This window comes from Coturnix japonica, chromosome 12 (genome assembly GCF_001577835.2).
Source record: "Coturnix japonica isolate 7356 chromosome 12, Coturnix japonica 2.1, whole genome shotgun sequence".
Classification (NCBI taxonomy): domain Eukaryota; kingdom Metazoa; phylum Chordata; class Aves; order Galliformes; family Phasianidae; genus Coturnix; species Coturnix japonica.
In genome coordinates, this window is record NC_029527.1 from 896,438 (window position 1) to 914,831 (window position 18,394).

The 18,394-nt window shown below is 48.8% G+C and overlaps 1 protein-coding gene across 2 annotated transcripts; it reads left to right on the forward strand.

Moving 5' to 3' along the window:
* The first annotated feature begins 1,919 nt into the window (after positions 1-1,919).
* On the forward strand, positions 1,920-18,135 carry LOC107319573 (high mobility group protein HMGI-C-like). Of its 2 annotated transcripts, none has more exons than XM_032447329.1 (7): positions 1,920-2,956; positions 3,694-3,793; positions 12,043-12,264; positions 12,764-12,826; positions 13,274-13,321; positions 14,567-14,654; positions 16,583-18,135. In XM_032447329.1, exons 3-7 carry the CDS (start codon positions 12,175-12,177, stop codon positions 16,666-16,668), a joined length of 375 nt encoding a protein of 124 aa, XP_032303220.1. In that variant the 5' UTR covers positions 1,920-2,956; positions 3,694-3,793; positions 12,043-12,174; the 3' UTR covers positions 16,669-18,135. The 2 variants fall into 2 exon arrangements, with proteins under 2 accessions (XP_032303220.1, XP_032303219.1); XM_032447328.1 differs by having other exon boundaries at positions 1,941-2,956; positions 12,764-12,850.
* The last annotated feature ends 259 nt before the right edge of the window (positions 18,136-18,394 follow it).

Genomic DNA, 18,394 nt, shown 5'->3' on the forward strand with positions numbered 1-18,394 from the left:
GTGAAATGCCTGCACAAAGGTGATCATCTTGCACCACCAGGCTGTGGGGTAAGCTGTGCTGCTAGGAGCAATGGCTGGGGGTGATGGAGGAATGAGGGAGGCCAGCAGAACTTGGTCAGCCTAACTCCTGTCCTAGCCATCCTGGTCTGTAAGTAAGGTCTTTGATAGATGTTTCTGCAGAGAAATGACAGCTCCTCTTTCACCTCTTCATAGTGTGAAGGCATAAATACACTTGCTGTTACCTTCCTTTTCTCTCTGTTTTTGGATGTGATCATCTGTCAATTCATCTTAGCAGCCCAGTTTGGTGGTGGCAAAGACCACAGCGGGCTCTGCTCTCTAATGGGACAGCTGATGTGATCAGGCAAGATAGGTTAACCTGAAAGATGTGCATCTGTTTGAAGATAACCATCCAATTAGTAAAATGCTTTGCTTGGTCAAATCAGTGCATTGCAGAACTAGTTGAAAACAGCCTTTTCATGGCTCATGAGCATGTAGCAGCTACTACTGCAAGATGGCTTTCGCATATATTAGTACTGGGGAAATGTTGTTTAGCTTCACTGCTTCTTCTTCAGTACAGCATGTTTGTGGGGAGGCCCACTCCCACAAATGGGGTATGTGAGAGGGAAGATGTGTGTGGCTCTATACCCAGCTCTCATGGCCCTCCTTTCATCCCAATGTCTTTCACCTGGCTGCTTTGTGAGCACGTTGATAGCTTCTTCTTGCTCCTCTACTCTGTCACAGAACATAAAATCTTGGCAAAACAGATCCGCGATTTGGATCCAGAATTGAACATTTGAGCAGCCTTGAATGCTAATGAATTGCCAGGACTGGAAGGTTTCACCTGAGGTCTGAGGAGCTCAAGGATGAAATAGCTGAATTGCCAAAGGTGGTGTGTTACATCTCCCTTAAAAATTTCCTGGCACCTGAAACATGGAGGGTGGGTAAATACAACATCGGACTGTAAAAAATGGTCTGGGGTGGACCTCAGAAACTGAAGACTGGGCATATATAGTATATAAACTAGTAAAAGACATAGAAGGGAAAACACTAGTCAATAAATGGATAAATACAATCAGCCTCAACGTGCTTTCTGCAGAGACAAGAGGTTTGGCTTGCAAACCTCTGATTTCTGACTGTGTAGATATGGGTGATACTGGATTTCTGTAAGACTTCTGGCAAATGAAATTGGGAAGCTGAGCAGGCATCATTTAGGAGAGAAGGTTCTAAGCTGTATAAATGACTGGCAGAGAGACTGGAAACAGGGAGTAGGAGAAAATGGGAGAAATGTTATGTGAGTGGAAGGATATTGCTAAGGCAGTTGCATGGGTCTGTGCTGGAGCCTGAGCTGCAGAACGGATTGAGAAATGAGCAGAGGGCTTCAAACTTTGCTGAGAAAATTAAGCTGTTCAGGACTGCAAAGACAATGGTCAGCAGTGAACTAATGCTGGAAAGCTTTGAGATGGAATGAATGGGCAGTAAAATGGCAGGTGGAATTTCATGTAAATAACCAAAGTGAGGCATGCAGAGAGAACGTCCTTGCTGTGCACATAAAAGGATGGGCTTTGAGTTCCTAGAGTGGTTTCTGTATGGCATTAAGCAAGAGGTCACCTTCAGCTTGGAAGAGACAGAAATGAGAAGGATTGTAGTAAGGATGGAAGAGCACGGCTAAGGGCTGTCTGTCTATTGTTCCTCCCAATATAATACTGAGAATTTCCCCAAGAAAACCTCAGCCTGAACTAAGTAACACAAACACGCTTCTCTTATGTTCTAGAGTGACTCTTGTCAGACATGACAGAATTGTCTCCCCTAAGGAAAGTTGCTCTCCTACCCAAGTTTCTTACCTGAACAGGGTAGGCAGATCCCCCCCCTAGGTGAAATCCTCTGTGGTAGTGGTTGGAGTCCCTGTTGTGGCTCAGCCTCCAAACAGAGGTTTGGCTGTGGAGGGAGCTTCTTCACCCAGACAAATCATTGTCACTGGCATTTATACTATACGTGCATGGTAATTTTTTTGATCTCTGTAGGCATCTGGGATTCTTCTGCTTGGGTGGCTGGCAGCCAGCCTGGCTCATCTGAACTGGCAGCTGCAGAGGTGGAGACTGATCAGAAATAGTTGGAAACAGATAGGACCCTTTCTGGAGGCCTCTCTGCCCTTAGTTCCTTACAGGTACTGTGTACTTTGCACCTATAGACTCACCTTTGTCATCCATTATCACAGCACAAAAACCTTCATTGGAAATGGGAGAGTGAGAATGTGGAACCAGGAAGCGCCAGAGCCTGGGGCTCAGAGCACTGGCTACAGTTATTCAGCTGTTCTCTGTATTACTGGAGGATAAATACAACTGAGTTGCTATCTGCAACCCCCCTGGAAGCAATCTATGGATTAAGCAGCTGAGGAAAGGATTGGGGTGGGCAGTATTCGTTGTGAGCAGGCAGGCTCCCACCTGCTGGAAGCACACAGCCCCAGCCAGAGATCAAGCTGGCGGGCAGAGCAAGATTTTTTTGCATCACGTCGGGTTCATCTCTCATTCACATGCATCATCACAAATATCAGCTCTGACAGCCGCTCTCTGTGCAATGAGTGTGCAGCGTTTAGGTCATCAAGATCAAAGCCTGTGTTTGTCCCTGGACTTTCACCAATTAAGGAGAAAAAACAATGCTTATCAGGAAAGCCTGTGTGAAGGACACTACTCCGGTGATCCCTGCTTTTCCATCACTCTCCCTTGCTCAGTGCTATGTTATGCAGCAGTCCTATCTGGAATAAAGCTGTGGGAAGTGCCTGGCACTGCGGTGTTCTGGTGGGTGCATGTTTCCCTATGGGGAAGGAAAAAGGATGTGCTGGAGGTCAGAGTGCTGCTTCCAGAGCTGCAGAAGACATAAGTGGCCCAAAGCGCTTGAGGTCACAAGAAGGTGAAGCCAGGCAACTTGAAAAGCAAGAGAGCGGCGATTGGAGAAGAAGGTGGGAAAAGAGATAATAAAATAAAACCCTAAGAACAGATTTAGCAGCAGTTTTTGAACCCGCTTTTCCTCACGTATGATTTCTAACAGCTTGCAATCAGCTGAACGCTTGTGCTGTTTGTGCAGGCGTTTGGCCATCTCTGCTGGTCCCACGTTGCATGTGTTGGTTACCACTGGTTTCCGAAATCCCCGACTGCACTGATAGGTTCCTAATGGGGAAGAAATGCTGCTGTACCTCTGGGAAATGCATGGGGAGAGTGTCGCTGCGTGGTGGCACGGGGAATTACATCCCACTCGTGTCATGGTTTTGTTGCTCTCTTTTGTGCTGTAAGAAAAATGCTAAAAGTGCTACTTATGTATTAACGATATCGCATATTTTACAAGGGCTGCTCCAAAAGTAATGCCTCCTGTGTTATTTTGCTGCTCTGTGATGTCAGAGGTGGACAGTGGTGGGATGGCAGTAGAGACTGAACATCACTGGCAAAAAATGCATTGCTAATGGTGATGGTATTTTGTAGCTGAGAATTTGCTCTTTCAAACAGTGTTATTGTCCTCCCTGTATTTGTTGTACTTTCCATGGAAGTAATTAGGTGGTGTTACTTTCAGAGTTACTTAAGTATATGTGGCCCAAGACAGTTCCACTTCACTCATTGCAGCCCAAGCAAAGCAAAAGGTTGGACACCTGTGTATTAAAGCATCACTTTGAAGTTAATGGGCATATTCCTGATTTCTCCCTAGGATGTGGGCTGTTCGTTATAGAGGAGCAGGAGCAACACTTCATGCACTCCCATTTTGCTGTCTTTTGCCTTCTTCTCTCTCTCCTGGTCTTTTGACAAAGGTAAGACAAAATATGTTCTTCTATCGTGTGTGTTAACATCTCAAGGGAGAGAGAAATGAAAGACAAGAGCAGAACACAGAAAATACTCTGCGTCCTGCAGTTCTCTCTCAACAATCTGCACACTGTCTCAGCCGTGGACAACACAAGTTTCTCATGCTCAGGGTCTTAGGACTGTGCTGTCTTGCATCTTTTCTGGCAATGATGGGGCTGCACCATCGTCACCCCCCAAATACAGAATGCATTCTGCACCCAGCAGTGCTAATACTGAGAGTAAAACCTTCTTACTCCCCTGCCCTGCCATCCTCATCATTAGTCATTGGCATTACTTGGTAGCTCTCGCTTCTGTGATTGCTTTTCAGTGCCTTTAAGCTCTAGGTCCTTACATGGTACACCTGTGGCTAAGGAATTTCCTTTGGTTCTGCTCTGGAGAAGGGAATACATCCTTCTGAAGCTCAGTGGTTTGTTAGAAGGTTGAATGGGCAAAACACAACAGAAAGCACCTTGCTGGGAGCATAGCCTGTGGGCTGTACCTGCGCTGTGCGGCCCTGCAGCTAATCCATCAGCATGCTGCCTGGTTCTTCACAGGCATCTTTCCAAAACAGCTCAATTTCATGAGCTCTTCAAGCCTGATCATAGGAGAGTTGGTGGCATTCAGAAGTATATGTGAATTTCCCCCTGTAACCCTTTTTCCCCACTCTTTTAAGACCTAGAAGGGTTCCAGTAAATGTCTTGAAGCTTCACGCAGGTTCTGTACTGCAGAACTGAGGAAGGGTGCACAGTGCATATTGCCATCAATGCTCCTGAATTAGCTTGATGCAGTGTCTGTAACACATGTCTGATTTTCTTACTGGGATGTGCAAGAAAACTTTCTGTTAGGGCTGCTGGCCCTGAGCAGGGCCATCTCCAGGCTGCTTATCACAAGTTCTCCATAGGGCTGCCTTGAGCAGCACCTCCCCTGCCTGCAGCAGAGCCGTTCCCACTCCACTTGTCATTCTCAGTGCTCATTCCCAGGCCTCTGGTTTTTGGAGACTTTCCAGCAAGTCCACAACTTTCAGCTTTCTTAAAGTGAGATTTTGCTGCCCTGTGTCATTGGGCAAGTTGGAAATGCTGTTGAGCATCATGTGAAAGAATTAAGAAATATAGTGTTATGGAGCCCTCTATTACAGTGATAAAATAGAGCATAGCAAGTCTATTCCTTATCATGTGGAAATCACACCTCAGCCTAATCTCCAGTTAAAATATTCATTAATACAGCCAGAATGACAAATATATGTGGAGTAATTACTGTGGCACTAGTTTTCATTACAGTTATGAGAAGCAGGCTTGTGCACATGAGAGCTTCTGACAAGATCGGGATAGCGGTGAATGAGGACCTTTTATTTACACCTGTCTAACAGAAAGGGATTATACACAAATGAATCTATTGGTATTAGCCTGCGTGTATCATGCTGTACCGTAGTGACCAGCCTGGCTTCTGGAAGAGTGAAGATAAGGGATAGGAAGGCAGGCAGAGGTTTGCACTGTGCTATGGTAAAGTCAGGATGTCTCCTAGAGGAAACTGGTATCTGTCTCGCAGCCCTGGTGTAGGGTAAGTGTCAATGCAAACACAAATCTGTCTGGGGACAGAAATGGGTCTCAAGAATAGAATCTTTGCTAATTTGGCTTGCTTTCTTCTCTAAGGGGAGGGAATTTGGAGGATTCCTGCACATCCTGCTGCTGCTGTTTTTCTGCTTGTTGGCTCAGCTCACACTTGTTCCTCCTTCGTAAGGCTGCTTCAAGAGGAATTTCTTTAGGGGATGCAATCATGAGCAGCCTTAGCCCTGGCCAGACGCTGCCCTTCTCTGTAGCAGCTCCTCCGTGGGGCTCTGAGGGCAGAAGCAGGGAGGACAATATCCTGGAGCATCTCCCTTACTAGGAAAGGCTGGGTGACCTGGGGACAGCCTGGAAAAGAGGAGACTGAGAGGGGATCTGATGAATATCTAAAGGGCAGGAGTCAAATGGATGGGGCCAGGCTCTTTTCAGTGCTTAAAGGGGCTGTGTGATCCTCAGCTGTTAAACCACAGGAGTGACACAGAGGAATTAATTTTACCTGTGGTTTAAAGGGGGTCAAGGCAGCTTCTGAAGCAGAGCGCACCATTTTGGTGGCCCTCTTAAAAGGTGCTGGTGTTTGAAGCTGAGGAAAGAAAGGACACAGAAATAAAAGCTTTGCAATGTGAGGCACGAGAAGCTCATTCTGCTTAATTAAATTATTTTTATTTGAAGAGTAGTGTGAGTAGCCTTGATAACAATGTAGAAGTATCACCAGGCAGGGAGCAGGTAGGGCCGGGTGCTTATCTGAGGGAAGGGTGATAAGAGCTGGCGCCTGCAGCCTGAAAGCACGGGAATCAAACTGTAAATGAGGCATCCTGTTAAAGGGATTAATGCTGGAACATGTGTCCAGGGCTGGTGGCACATCCCACATCCTGTTATGTCCTTAAAACAAGAATACATCATTTTCTGGGTGAGATGCTGCAGTCCAATATAAAAGACCCAGGCTCAGGCCAAGGGTAATGATGGGATGGTGGTGATGTATATACAGAATGTTCTAAAGCAGCACCCTGCAATCGGTCACACAGCTCAGTGTCCAGATGGGCCTTCAATATCTCCACAGAAGGAGATTCCACCACCTCTCTGTGCAGCCTGTGCCAGTGCTCCACCACCCCGACCATAAAGAAGCTCTTCTGCATGTTAGTACAGAACTTCCTATGTTCAAGTTTTAGGCTATTGCTCCCTGTCCCAGCACTGAGAAGAGCCTGCCCTCATCCATTTGCCTCCCAGCTCCCTTTACAAACATCAGTCAGATCCCTGATCTCCCTTGGGCACTGTAGGGACTGCTCTTCTGAACTCCCTGCTTTTGCTAATGGAGATGTGTTGAAGAGCCCATATGTGTCTGATGGATACCAAGGTGGTCACACAGTGAGTACCTGGGGGAGTTTGGCCAGGGTTTGGCTAAGGATTGTTCACATCATAAACAGTGTCTAAATCAGCCATGCATCATCTTCTTTCTCAAGGTGGTCTCACTTGCAGTGAGGGCATTATGGGGCGGCTGGCTGTTGGTGGTCGGGCTGCGGGTTCCTGCTCTGTCACTACCGGTGCGGTGTGATTCCAGGCAGCTGGGAGAGCGTGGTTTAACTCTGCCACTGCTCAGGGCTGCCATTAGAAGGGGAACGCCGGCAGTGCTCGCACTGCTTACCATAGCAAGAACTTGGAGCGCTCTGCTCGCTGTGGGACTCCAGGAATGAGTGTGCACAGAGGCTCCGTGTAGCTGCTCCTGCCTGCTGGGCTCTGCCTCCTGCCTGTGGCTCTGGTGCTGCCAGCTCCTCTCCAGGTAACCTCTCCCTTTCCTACCACCTGCTCTGCAGGGCTCGTCTGCAAGGTGCTGGGGTTCGGAATCCACCTCTCAGTAATAGAGGGTCTGTGAGTGGGTACAGCCCCAGATTTGCCAGCACCTGGCAGGAGGCACAGAGCTGTGAGTGCTGTTGTGTTCTGTGGGTACCCATGGCTGGACTGACCATGATGGTAACTGCAGGTGAGCGAGGCTCCTCAAATAAGAGAGGACTTTGATTTCATTTCAGTAGCCACAGATTTCTCTTTATCCTCTTATTTCCCTCCCCAGATACTGTTGTTTTTCTCTGCTGTTAATATTTCTTTTTGGTGGTGGTGCTTGGACAAGGACACCAAGAGACAGGAGAGCCCTTCAGTGCACATCCAGGGCTCCATACAAATTCTTTAGGGCAGAGTCTGTACGTGTTCCTTATGTGTAGTGGTAGGATGTCTGCAGGTTGCATGGAGGCATTAAATGTTACCATATGGCTGGGTAATTCTGAAGGGGGATCTGAGACCTTGGGCCTGATCTCAAGACTTGAGGTCCTTGTTAGTGCACATTTGTTGGATGGAGATGGGAGCTGGGCCCTGTGTGCCAGTGTGGGGCTGTGGAGAGGTGCTGTGGGGCTCAGGGCACAGAGTGGTGGGCTGCTCTATGCCTGGGGACCAGCCGCCCAAAGCTGTGAGGGAAAGCACCTAGACTGGTTATTTATGTCTGTGATGTGATTTACAAGGCTGTGACTGTTAACCTGCTTTTGCCACAAGCTTGATTTAGTGGCCCAGAACTTCCTCATTTCAACAGAAGAATCTGCCAGATAAGGGGTGCCTGCTGGAGGGCTGCTGGCACTGAGGTGCTGCACTGTGCTGCACTGTGCTGCCCTGCTTCTTGCATAGAGGACTCCATGGGGCACCATGACGGGCTGCAGGTCTTCTTGCTCCGGGTGAGCTCTGGGAAGATGTGAGCATTTGATTTCTTGAAGGTGAAAGTGGTTTCTTGTAACACAAGTGCAGATAATTCCTGCGATCTCACTGAGATGGAAGGTTTCTTTCTGCCCTGCTTTCTTAGTTACCTCCTGTAGAAGCCTTTTCTCCTCCTCTGTCTGATGCAGGACTTGGGCCACATCTTTCCTTCTCTTGCAGTGGGGGGACTGAGAGGGACCACATTCACATCAGTGAAACCCACTGGCTTTGTTTTGTCACACGTGACAGCAGTGGGAGTTGTGCTTTGCAGGTATTTTTTCCTGTTATTTCAGACAGCAGCAGTGCTGAGGCTGTAATGAGGGCTCTCTCATAACTGTAAGCGTAACTCCCATTGCTTTTGGAGAAAGGCTTTGTATTCTGTACATGAGCATTGCAGCTAAGTCTGCTGGCATAGTGCTAAACCCCCAGCGCCCCGTGTCACACTGCATTTCTCCCAGAGATGTAACACAACATTTCACCTCCCCGGGGAAACAACAGGGATGGGTTCTGCTGTGTGATTTGCCTCTCCAAGTCAGCTCCCTGTTCCCAAGGCTCACTCTGAAGTCTATGGAAAGGGAAGATCCCCTTGGGAACAGTAGTTGTTCCAGTACCACGTGTTGGTCTCCAGCTGCAGTGCCATCAGGAAGAGATTTTCTGCCCTGAGAACTCAGGTGTGGGAGAAAAACTGCCTTCCTACAGCTCATCTTTGAGGTGGATGGGAAGCACCAGGCCATGCAGCTCCACTGGGACTGTGTCAGGGACACCAGATGCTTTGCTTCAGGTGAGGGCTCCACAGCACAGCAAAGGCCTGAGACTGCCATAAACACGTAGTGGCCCATCTGCATTGTTTTTAGAACACATGCAGGCTGAGATAAAGGTTGCCTGGGGCTCACAGTCCTGTGGGTGGGTTTTGTAGATCTTATGGCCCTCCTGGATGTGCAGGAGGGAGATCAGCACAGCTGGATGCTCCCCCAGCAGTGAGCACAGCAGCCCTAGAAAGCATCCTTGGTTTTTGGTGTGCAGTGAGAGTTGGTATTGATTTGTTTTTCTCTCTGTGTGAATGGGAAGCTATTATAACAAAGCCTAAAGTAGACCTCCAATGTCTGCCTTTGCTTTGTTCCTTCCTCTCTGTTGAGTCATGTAAGCCCTACAAAAGCTCAAAGGAGTGATGGTTGTATAGTTCTGCTTGTGCTGTCCTTTCAGAGCAGGCTTCGAGAAGCACATGCTTTTGGTGGGTGATGGGAAGGATGCACAAAGACACAGCAGTCTGTGTGCTTTCGTGCCCTCCTGGCTGCAGAGAGCCTGCCAGGTGTGTGAGAGGCATTGCAGAGCATGTCAGTCCAGCAAGAGGTAGAAAATGATCATCATGCAAGAAGTGACTTTCATTGCAGCTGGGGAAAAATAACTTCTGTATGCAGTGGTTACTCCCACTTGATTATTGTCACGTAAGACCTTGATTTAATGCAGGTTTCAGTTAGAGGAAGCTCACGAGAGAGGTTGTGTCAGTAAGAGCAATGGCTGCAATGCCTGTCATAACCTCACGCGTTCCTCAGGAATAGAGAACAAGGGCTGGAAGCTCTTCTGCTGCCTGTGCCAGAGGTGGTGTCGGGCTCTGCATGTCCCATGTGATGTGAACAAGCAGACAGCACAGAAGAATAAATAACAAAAATGCTGAACTGTGCTGTGCTGATAGGAGGGCAGCCTTCTATCACCCAGCTATAGGTACACGTGTTATCTTTGGCAGTGCCCGCCACACCCCATCATTCATCCCATCCCTTACGCTTTGGCGATACCTGGATAAATGGGAAGAAAAATGTGCATATATTTCTCAAGGACATGTTTGTGTTTCCTGCATAACTTTTCTGCGTTAACATTATGACCTGAATAAAAAGAGGCTCCAACCTGCTTTCCAGAGACTGCGTTCCGAGGCAGAAGCCGTGTTGTCAGAGCAGCTCACCTCCTGGCAGGGATCTGGCCCACACTTACCTGCTCTGGGTACACCCACTGCCTTCCTGCAGGCACTGGGGCAGGCTGGGGCTCTCCAGACATCAGCCACCCCATGTGCCAGCACAGGGCTAGAGGAGGCACAGTTCTGAGCAGTAAATGCCAGCAAATGGAAGAGGAGCTGGACTGGAGGGCAGAATATTTGTTATCATCTCAATTAAGGCCCTCTTGTCATCGTAATGTGAGCATCTGATCAATCTACAAAGCTCTAGTAACGGTTTGTAAAAGCATAGCTTCTCTCTGAAGAAGCCTGCCAATGTGTTTCATGTTTATCTCTCAGGGACTCGGTAGCAGCCCTGTGTAGCTTGCAAGTACAAAGACATGGGTTTTTTCCTAACTGCCTGCCCTCCAGATGCAGCCTGAACCCAGAGCTGAGCTCTGTCTTTCCATCAGCCTCTGATCAGAGGTTCTGATAGAAGCGCTCAGTGTGCAGCAGCACCTGCAAGCTGGGCCCCAGCAGTGTGTGCAGAGGGCTGCCAGGGCTTTCAGTAGGTAGCTTGGAACTGTAACCAGCTCCTGCTCTCCAGCATCACTTTGAAAACAGCCACACAAACTGCTGCTGTGCCCTTACAGTCACACTGACGTTATCACCTAGGGTACAGCCTGCTGGAGAGACAGAGTGCTCAGCAGCACTCAAGGCAAAAGGCTGACAGATCTGCTTAGGGATGCTGTTGTTATCTCTCATTGTTACAAGGAGAAAGAAGAAACCACACAAGTGGAGCAAACAGCTGTAGAAGAGGAATAGAAGAGCTTCTAAAGGCAAGTCAGACTGGACTTGCAACCTCCAGCTGAGAGAAGGCAAATGTTTTGTACAGCAAGGATGCTGCTTTGCCAATAGTGCTGTTACCAGCTATTTATTTTGTAGTGAGCAAAGAGAATTCATCCAGCACTGCCAGCTCCTTCCTCCTCTTGTGCAAGGAAAACAAGGTCTGGGAGAGGCCATGTGCCTTGCCCAAGCTGGTCATCAAGCTGGCAGCTGTGCTCACCTTGTTGGCTGGGCTTTGACCCATGTGCAGGGAAGAGAAATGACTCCACATCCTATGCTGTCCCAGCTGAGCTTCTGCTCAGGGTCCCTTCCCTCCCACACATACTCTGGGTGTGAGGCTGTGAAGGCCTGCAGTCAGCCTGCTGTCTTTCTGGCTCAAGCAAGGAAAGTCTTAGGTTTCCTATGTACTCCCATATGATCTTGGTTGTCTGGGAGCAAATAAGTCAGTTGACTCTTTGCAACCAAAGCAGGCACTAAAGGGGAGTGTGGGGACTGATGATCCTGCTGATGCAGATCTTGTGTAAGACCAACTAGCACTGAGAACTGAAGCAAAATCCATGCCTGGGTGACTAGCAGGTAGTGAGCCTTGTGCAGGACCAGACGCTCAGTGCTCTGCAGTGGGTCAGCTCATCGCTCCTGTGGTCCAAATGGTGCCTGTTCAACCTGTGACAGGGAACAAACTGGAAATGCAGCTCCAAAGCCAAATTCACTTCTTTGACAGTTTGTACCCTAATACATTCCAGTGTAAGGTGCTCTTTGCTGTGGTATCTGATAATGCAGGAGCTCTAACTGAAGCTTTACTCTTGACTGTGGTTGTTATGACTTCCCCGCTGCCACTCTGCCCCCATCTGCTTCCTGCCCAGACCAAGGAAGCCGACAAAGAGGGACTTCAGGGAGGAGAAGACATCTTCTTTGTCAGCCTGGATAAATCTGGCTAGCAAGGGAGAAAGATAAATGCAGATACCAACATGTTCACTCACCTGTAGCAATCACCTCCTTTAGCTAAAAACCCCCCAGAAAGCCAAGGAATGGGCTATGTAAGAGAATGGTCCATTAACATTTATGCAGCACAGTTGTTTCCAAATGTCTGCTTAGTCCCAAGCTCTCCCAGCTGATAAAAACAATAGAAAGCTGTTACACCTGTCTTTCTCTCCAGCCCTGCAGATAGAGGTATATATATAACGGTATTGGGAAGGAAGGAAGGAAGGAAGGTGGAGACAAGTTACCTCTACTATTCCATGGGAAAATAAACTGTTGGATTATTGTCTGGAAACTGCGAGGTGCCAAAATGAGCAATGAGAGGCCAGAGAACCCTGATCCATCCCCACTGACTGAAAGCCTGAAGAGAAAGAGGGGGAGACCAAAGAAACAGACACAGGTGAGTGTATGTCACCCAAAGATCCTGCCTGAGGTGCCCACTGTTAATCTGGTAGGATCTGCAGGCAGCAAAGAGCAAAGAAAGCCAAGGTTTTGTGTAGTAAATATTAAGGCTATTCAGGAAAGCAGCAGCATGCGTGCTCTGGGGTATCAGCCCCTGGTGCCAGAGGAGCCCCAGTGTCCACATGGAAAACTGCTCAGACCAGGGAGAGGGATGGGAAGAGCTGCTCAGGTCTCTGCTGCAGTCTGGAGGCTTTTGGGTGTCACAGCCCTCTGCCTCTACACCAGTAGTTGGATGGAAGGCAACTGCAGGCTGTTCTCACCCTGTTCCAGGTGCTATGGTCAGGATCCTGGCAACTTATCCATTTTCCCAAGCCAAAATGTAAAAGGAATTAGAGGCATTGCTGCCCATCTTCTCGTGTGTTTCAGCATCAGGAAAAGCAGAGACAACCAGGTAGGCTTGTCAGGAGTGACCCTGATGAATTTTCCCTTTATTGCAGGAGGAGGCTTTGGGACCAGTGCTGGAGAAGAAGCCACGAGGAAGGCCAAAAGGAAGCAAGAAAGTGAGCAGTGTAACTGGACAAATGGTAACAGTGAATGGCTTGTGTGCTTTACCAAGGGGAGGAGAGATGCTGGCTGTATGAGAGGAATGAGGGATTTCTCTTATGATGGGGAAACTGGGGAAAGCTGCCCCTATTGTGGTTCATCCTCAGCTGCTGCCGTTGGACCCACCAGTTCCTGCAGCCTTTGTCTGAAGTCCCCCAGCCCTCCTGCCCCTGCCTGCTCAGCACTTCCTGCTGCAGTTTGTGCTGCTGGTTTCCATGTAGTGACAGTCAGTGGGATTCCATGGGTGCTTCCTCCTCAGCTGTCCCCCTCCCCCAGCTTTGGCTCCTTTTTTTGCTTGTCCTGCAAGAGCTTCATGCAGAGTTCACTTTGACCATGTTAAGTGTGTTAGTGGTGGTGCCCAGCAGATGTAAAAGCTGAAAATAGATCTGTTGTTTTCAATGTAGGTAGAACCTCCTGCTGGGAAGAGACCCCGAGGAAGGCCACGCAAGTGGGTGAGTGCAGCGCTCAGTCCTTCTCCTCTCCTCCAGGCACGGAGCTTTGGGAGGTTCTGCTGTGTTAGTTCTCAGTCTCTGCAGTGACACACAGCTGATGGTCTCACACATGTGGGAAGCTCTGAGTGCCCTTTCAGTGCCCCAGCCCCATGGCTCAGCTCCCATAGCAGAGCCTGTTTGTAAAACACCTGCTGTAGAGCTGTCTGGTGGTGGCAGTGAGGGGCTGTGTGTGTTCCTGTGCTCCTTTTCCTTTCAGAACCATAGGATTCTCAGGGTTGGAAGGGACCACTGGAGGTCCATCAGTGCCAACCCCTGCTCAGAGCAGCTCTTGCAGAGCAGTGCTTTGGGTGCCCGGCCTGTAAGCATCCATAGTGTGCTGAAATCCATCCCAGCACCTGACATCTCTGATGGGTACCGGTGGAACAGGCAGCGCTCTGCCAGCCATTCTCTGCTGTTACATACAGCAGTAACTGCCATTCTGGGCTTAGGAGGGGCTGAATTCATGGAGCTGTGTGCTAGAGCTGTAACGTAAGGCGTTGCTGCACACAAAGACACGCAGAGCAATCTGTCATATAAATCTTCATCCTTTGATGCGTGCCAGTTTACTGAAGATGAAACTTTTCCCCCACCGACTCTTTTGTTGTAATGCTTCAGAATGTTTTGCTCTCACTTTGGTTAATGAAGCATCACGATGCCTCAGTTTAAAATTCATTTAACACCTGAAGAGGTTTTTTTAGGGGGAGGGGAACCAGTGCAGAAGAAGCAGAGCAGACCTTTGGTTTTGAATTTTCAGAGGACAAAGCACTTTGCATTTTAGGACAGGAAATATCCTGAACTATAAGAGGTGACTCAAGGCTGAAAAACCAGTTCTCCACGCTGGGGGTGTTTTTCAGGGTGTCATGTCAGACATGCAGTGGCTCAGGATGGACTCAGGTGCCATTCAGAGCCTGGTGTGGCTGTATGAGGACACGACATGCATTGCTGCATGGTCTCATGTGCATTAGAATCCTATAATGGCCTGGCTTGAAAAGCACCACAATGATCATCTAATTTCAACCCCCCCTGCTATGTGCAGGGTCACCAACCATGAGGCTATAGGAAGGACACAGCTCCAGCACTGCACAGCCTGGTGTAGATAGCACTGATTAAAAGCATCGTGCTTTGCATCTACTTCATGTATTCGCAATTCTGTCTCCTGGTACTGACGCCACGTGGGTGTTTTTGTTCTGCTGTATCTCCTCACAGCCTCAGCTGGTGGCACAAGGAGCATCTCAGGAAGGCAATCCTCAGGGCAGCGGTGACATGGATGTGAACTCAGCGCCTGCCACGCAAGGTTAGAAATTAGACAACCAGGATCCCCCAGGGCTCAGTGTGGAACAAACCAAGTGTGCCCCACAGCTGCAGCACCAGCTGTAATCCTTGTGCAGATCCAACCAACAGAGGGGTGTTTGGAAGGGAACATGGGAGGGAAATGCATCTCTTCAATCTGATTTGGTGGTGACTACTTGAACAGAAGGGGAGGCAGAAAGCAGGGGATGGGAAGAGTCTCTATATTTATCTTAATAAGAAGTCGTTTATCTGCAGCGATGGCTGCTGTTGCAGTACAGCTGAGTGAAATTGTCAGGCTGTGTTAAAATTGAGAGCCTGCTATCTTTACGTGAAGGTCTTACCTAAAACTATGGAGAGCCCTCAGCATTTGGGATGTGCTGGTGTTATGGATTTGTGCCAGCCTCTTTCTGGCAGCTGTGCTCTGTCCTTCCAAGCTGTGCCCTGTGGCAGCACCATGGGAGATGCTCATACATCAGCAGCACAGCAGTCATGGCACTGGCATGTTTCTGTACAGGGCTGGGAGCTGCATAAGCTGCTCTGAGATGAGGTGACAGATAACTGTGTCACTGTCATGGGAACACATAAATGCACCATCCAGAGCCTCGGTTGCACTGCAGCTGTGGGAAAGTACAAATTCAATCCAGCCTGTGCTGCTGAGGGCTGCCCTGAGCTAAGGGCCAGCAAAACCTGCTTGCAGCCGAGCCCTACCCCCAGTGAGCATAACAGGAGGTGATTCATTATGTGCTTTCCCCTGAGTGGGAGGTGGCAGAGAGCCAGCAGCCCAGGAGAGACAGATGTTGCCTTGCTTTGCCATGTGGTCAGCACAGCTGCCGTTACACAGCAGCACACTGTGTGAGAAGCAACCCAACTGACACCGGGTGGCCAAACCAACCCCAGGTTCTTAGAAAGTCCCTGGAAATGCTGCGTGATAAAACTCTGGAGCAGTTGCTCAGTTCAGCTTCCTCTGGGGCTCCCACTCCCGTATCGCTTCCTGCCACTGAGCTGTGCATTGACAGCTCACCCCCTGCACCTCCCTGCAGTGCTCGAGCATCACCCAAACCCACAGCCTGTGTGAGTGTTCCTTCTCCCTGCAGTCCGAGTGGGCCCAAGGGCAGCAGGCTGAGCATTGCTTCCCTCCTGTTGCACTGAGGTAGGACCAGATGTGATGGAGCAGCACCTCTGTGGGTCGGGACTTAACTTGCTTATCACCGCTCCTGTGCTACTCGTGTTGCCCTGAGATCTGCTACCAGGAACCTGCAGCATCATCTTCTGCTCTGGGCACAGACAGAGCTTCTAGCAATTGTGGGGTTGATCAGTTTGCTTTTTCCTTTCAGGTGAGGGGCTTTGAGCCCCCATGTTGTGGGAGGACACGGAGGAGCCGTGTGCCTGCTGATCCTTCAGGCTGGTCCTGCACAGCTCTCAGTGGGAAAGGAATTTGTCCTGACTTCATGTCTGAAGCATTAAAAAGAATTCCCAGAATAAACACTGACCATCTCCCTGCCCTTCAGTCAGGCCTTTCTGGGGAGAATGGAAAAGAGCTGAATGAGAAATGTGCAAGACTTACAAGCCTGCCCTGGAGCAGCAAAGAAATAAGAGCTTTATTAGAGTTAGCCTTATATTTTTCCCATGGCCTTTGCAGCTGGGTATCCAGCTCTGATTTTCCCATGTGTGTTTGCATAGCAAAATCCAGGGAACTCCACACAGACTGTAGCTCAGAGGCTCTCAATAGCCTCACTCAGAGGCACGCTGCCAGGGGCTGCCATTCACATGGGGCTTCAGCCTGAAGCCAGCAGAGCAGCACGGGAATGCTGCTGAGGAGTTCTTAGAGTGCTCGGGAACAGATCCTCACCTCCTTTTAACCTCGCTCTGGCTCTGCAATAGGGCATTTGAGCAGAGCTCTAACCCTCTGTCTCCCATCATCTTTCCCTATAGGCATCACTGGAAAAGATGGTTTCAAGCCCAGCAAAGCTACGGCAGTTCGGAGGTCTCTGAGCAGCATCGCCACCACAGCTCAGTAGTGTGCTGCCTGCTCACGTCCTGCTGGAGCCAGAGGACGGGCAGGCAAGCAGCATTCTTACTGTTGTATTTCAGATTGTTCTTTGTGATGATTTCGGCTGTGTTTTCCCTCCTGTTGTCTGCTGGTTTACCCCAAACATCCAAGCAGAGACTTAAGGGACAAAACAGCAAATGCCTTCTCAGGGAGATGCCTTTCTCAGTTTGCAGTCCTTTTTTTTATTTTTTTATTTTTTGAGGATAATAATCTTTTTTACAGTTGTTCAGTTACACAGTGCCTCGTGCTGCCACGGGTAGTGATAGTTCAGTAGGGTGATAGTGATGTCTCAATTAGACAGATACAGGAGAGGAAACCAATCTGGACCATTGGACTTGTATCCTATCACCTCTGGTACAGGACGGTGTGGTCCCAGGAATTAAATGTTGATTTGCTCATGGGGACTGCATGTGAAAGACAGAGATCTTCCCCTCTCTGTACCACTAAGGAGGAAAAGAATCCCAAAACCAACTTGATGGCATTTCCAGCTTACCTCCAGTGGTCAGCGACTTGGATGCTTCAGAGGAAAGCTCAACCCCAGCACCTCAGGGACTGACTGAAGTATTTCTCCTGGTGTTATCAGCTCAGGGCCATCTTCCATACCTCGCTGTTGCCTTGTGGCGCAGCCCCTGAATTTAATAGTGACCTTCATGAACATGTTTACAGAGCTTAGTCAGCCCCTGGGTTTCATCACTTCCAAGGAGTGCCTGTAAAGAACCAAAGTGATTCAATAGCTGCTGCTTTGCAGAGCATCAGGATGGAACTGAAATCACTGTTGCACCTGCATGCATGATGTGCTCTGTGGGGTCCTCTAGCGTTGCAGCTGTGCAAATAAAAGCTGGCGGCTCCCTAGCAGCCAACAGCGCACTCAGCTCATGCTTCCAGTGTCAAAGAGCATCTTCCTACATCCTGAGGAATGGGTATATTTCCGTTATCCCCTTGCAAACAGTGAAATCCTGATGGTATTTTCCATCTGGAGGATGCTCTGCTTGCCTACTAAAGGAACAAATGGGGTGTTTCAATTATCTTTGACAGGATGTAAAATTGGCCAGCTTTACAGTGTTAAATATTTAAACAGAACATAATTGGCTTTAAATTGATGGCAGCTCATAGCAGAAACCCATGAAATGGCAGCATGTATTGAACTCATTTGTTATCCTTTCATGGGGCCCGTTTCCTTAGCAGGTATGTATTTAACACAAGGAAATGTCTGCAGGCAGAAGAGTAAAGAGGAAGGGCTGAGTGGGGACAGAGAATAGAGGAAAAGCACTTCTTCCTTTATCCCTCTCAGTCACTTTGTCCAATCTGCCACTGGAGCTGTGTTCTCAGCTTTGCCCTATCAGTAGTTTGGGCAGCATCAGTTGTAAATGAAGAATTGGCAGTTTGCAAACAAACCCTGGAGTTTATTTTTAATAAAGGTCTAAAACTTTCAGCACCTCCAGCATCTGCTCTGCCTCTTCTGTGTTTAACAGCCACAGCGTGTGCTCCTGTCACTGGACATACTTGTTTCTGAATGAGCATTATAAAACATGGTGCGGTTACTCAGGTGCACCCATGGACCCATCAGAAAGCAGTAACCAGCATGAATGATGCGAAGAAAACCGCCCTGGTGTTGGACATCCTGTGTATCTTCCAGTACCTTGTGAATGTGGATACAGGATAATGCACCTATGGAGGTGGTGACTGCAGAACTT

Coding starts and splice junctions, on each gene's coding strand:
- LOC107319573 (XM_032447328.1), top strand. CDS start 12,175: ATGAGCAATGAGAGGCCAGAGAACCCTGATCCATCCCCACTGACTGAA. Junction 12,265..12,763: donor GACCAAAGAAACAGACACAG/GTGAGTGTATGT, acceptor CCTTTATTGCAG/GAGGAGGCTTTGGGACCAGT. Junction 13,322..14,566: donor GAGGAAGGCCACGCAAGTGG/GTGAGTGCAGCG, acceptor ATCTCCTCACAG/CCTCAGCTGGTGGCACAAGG.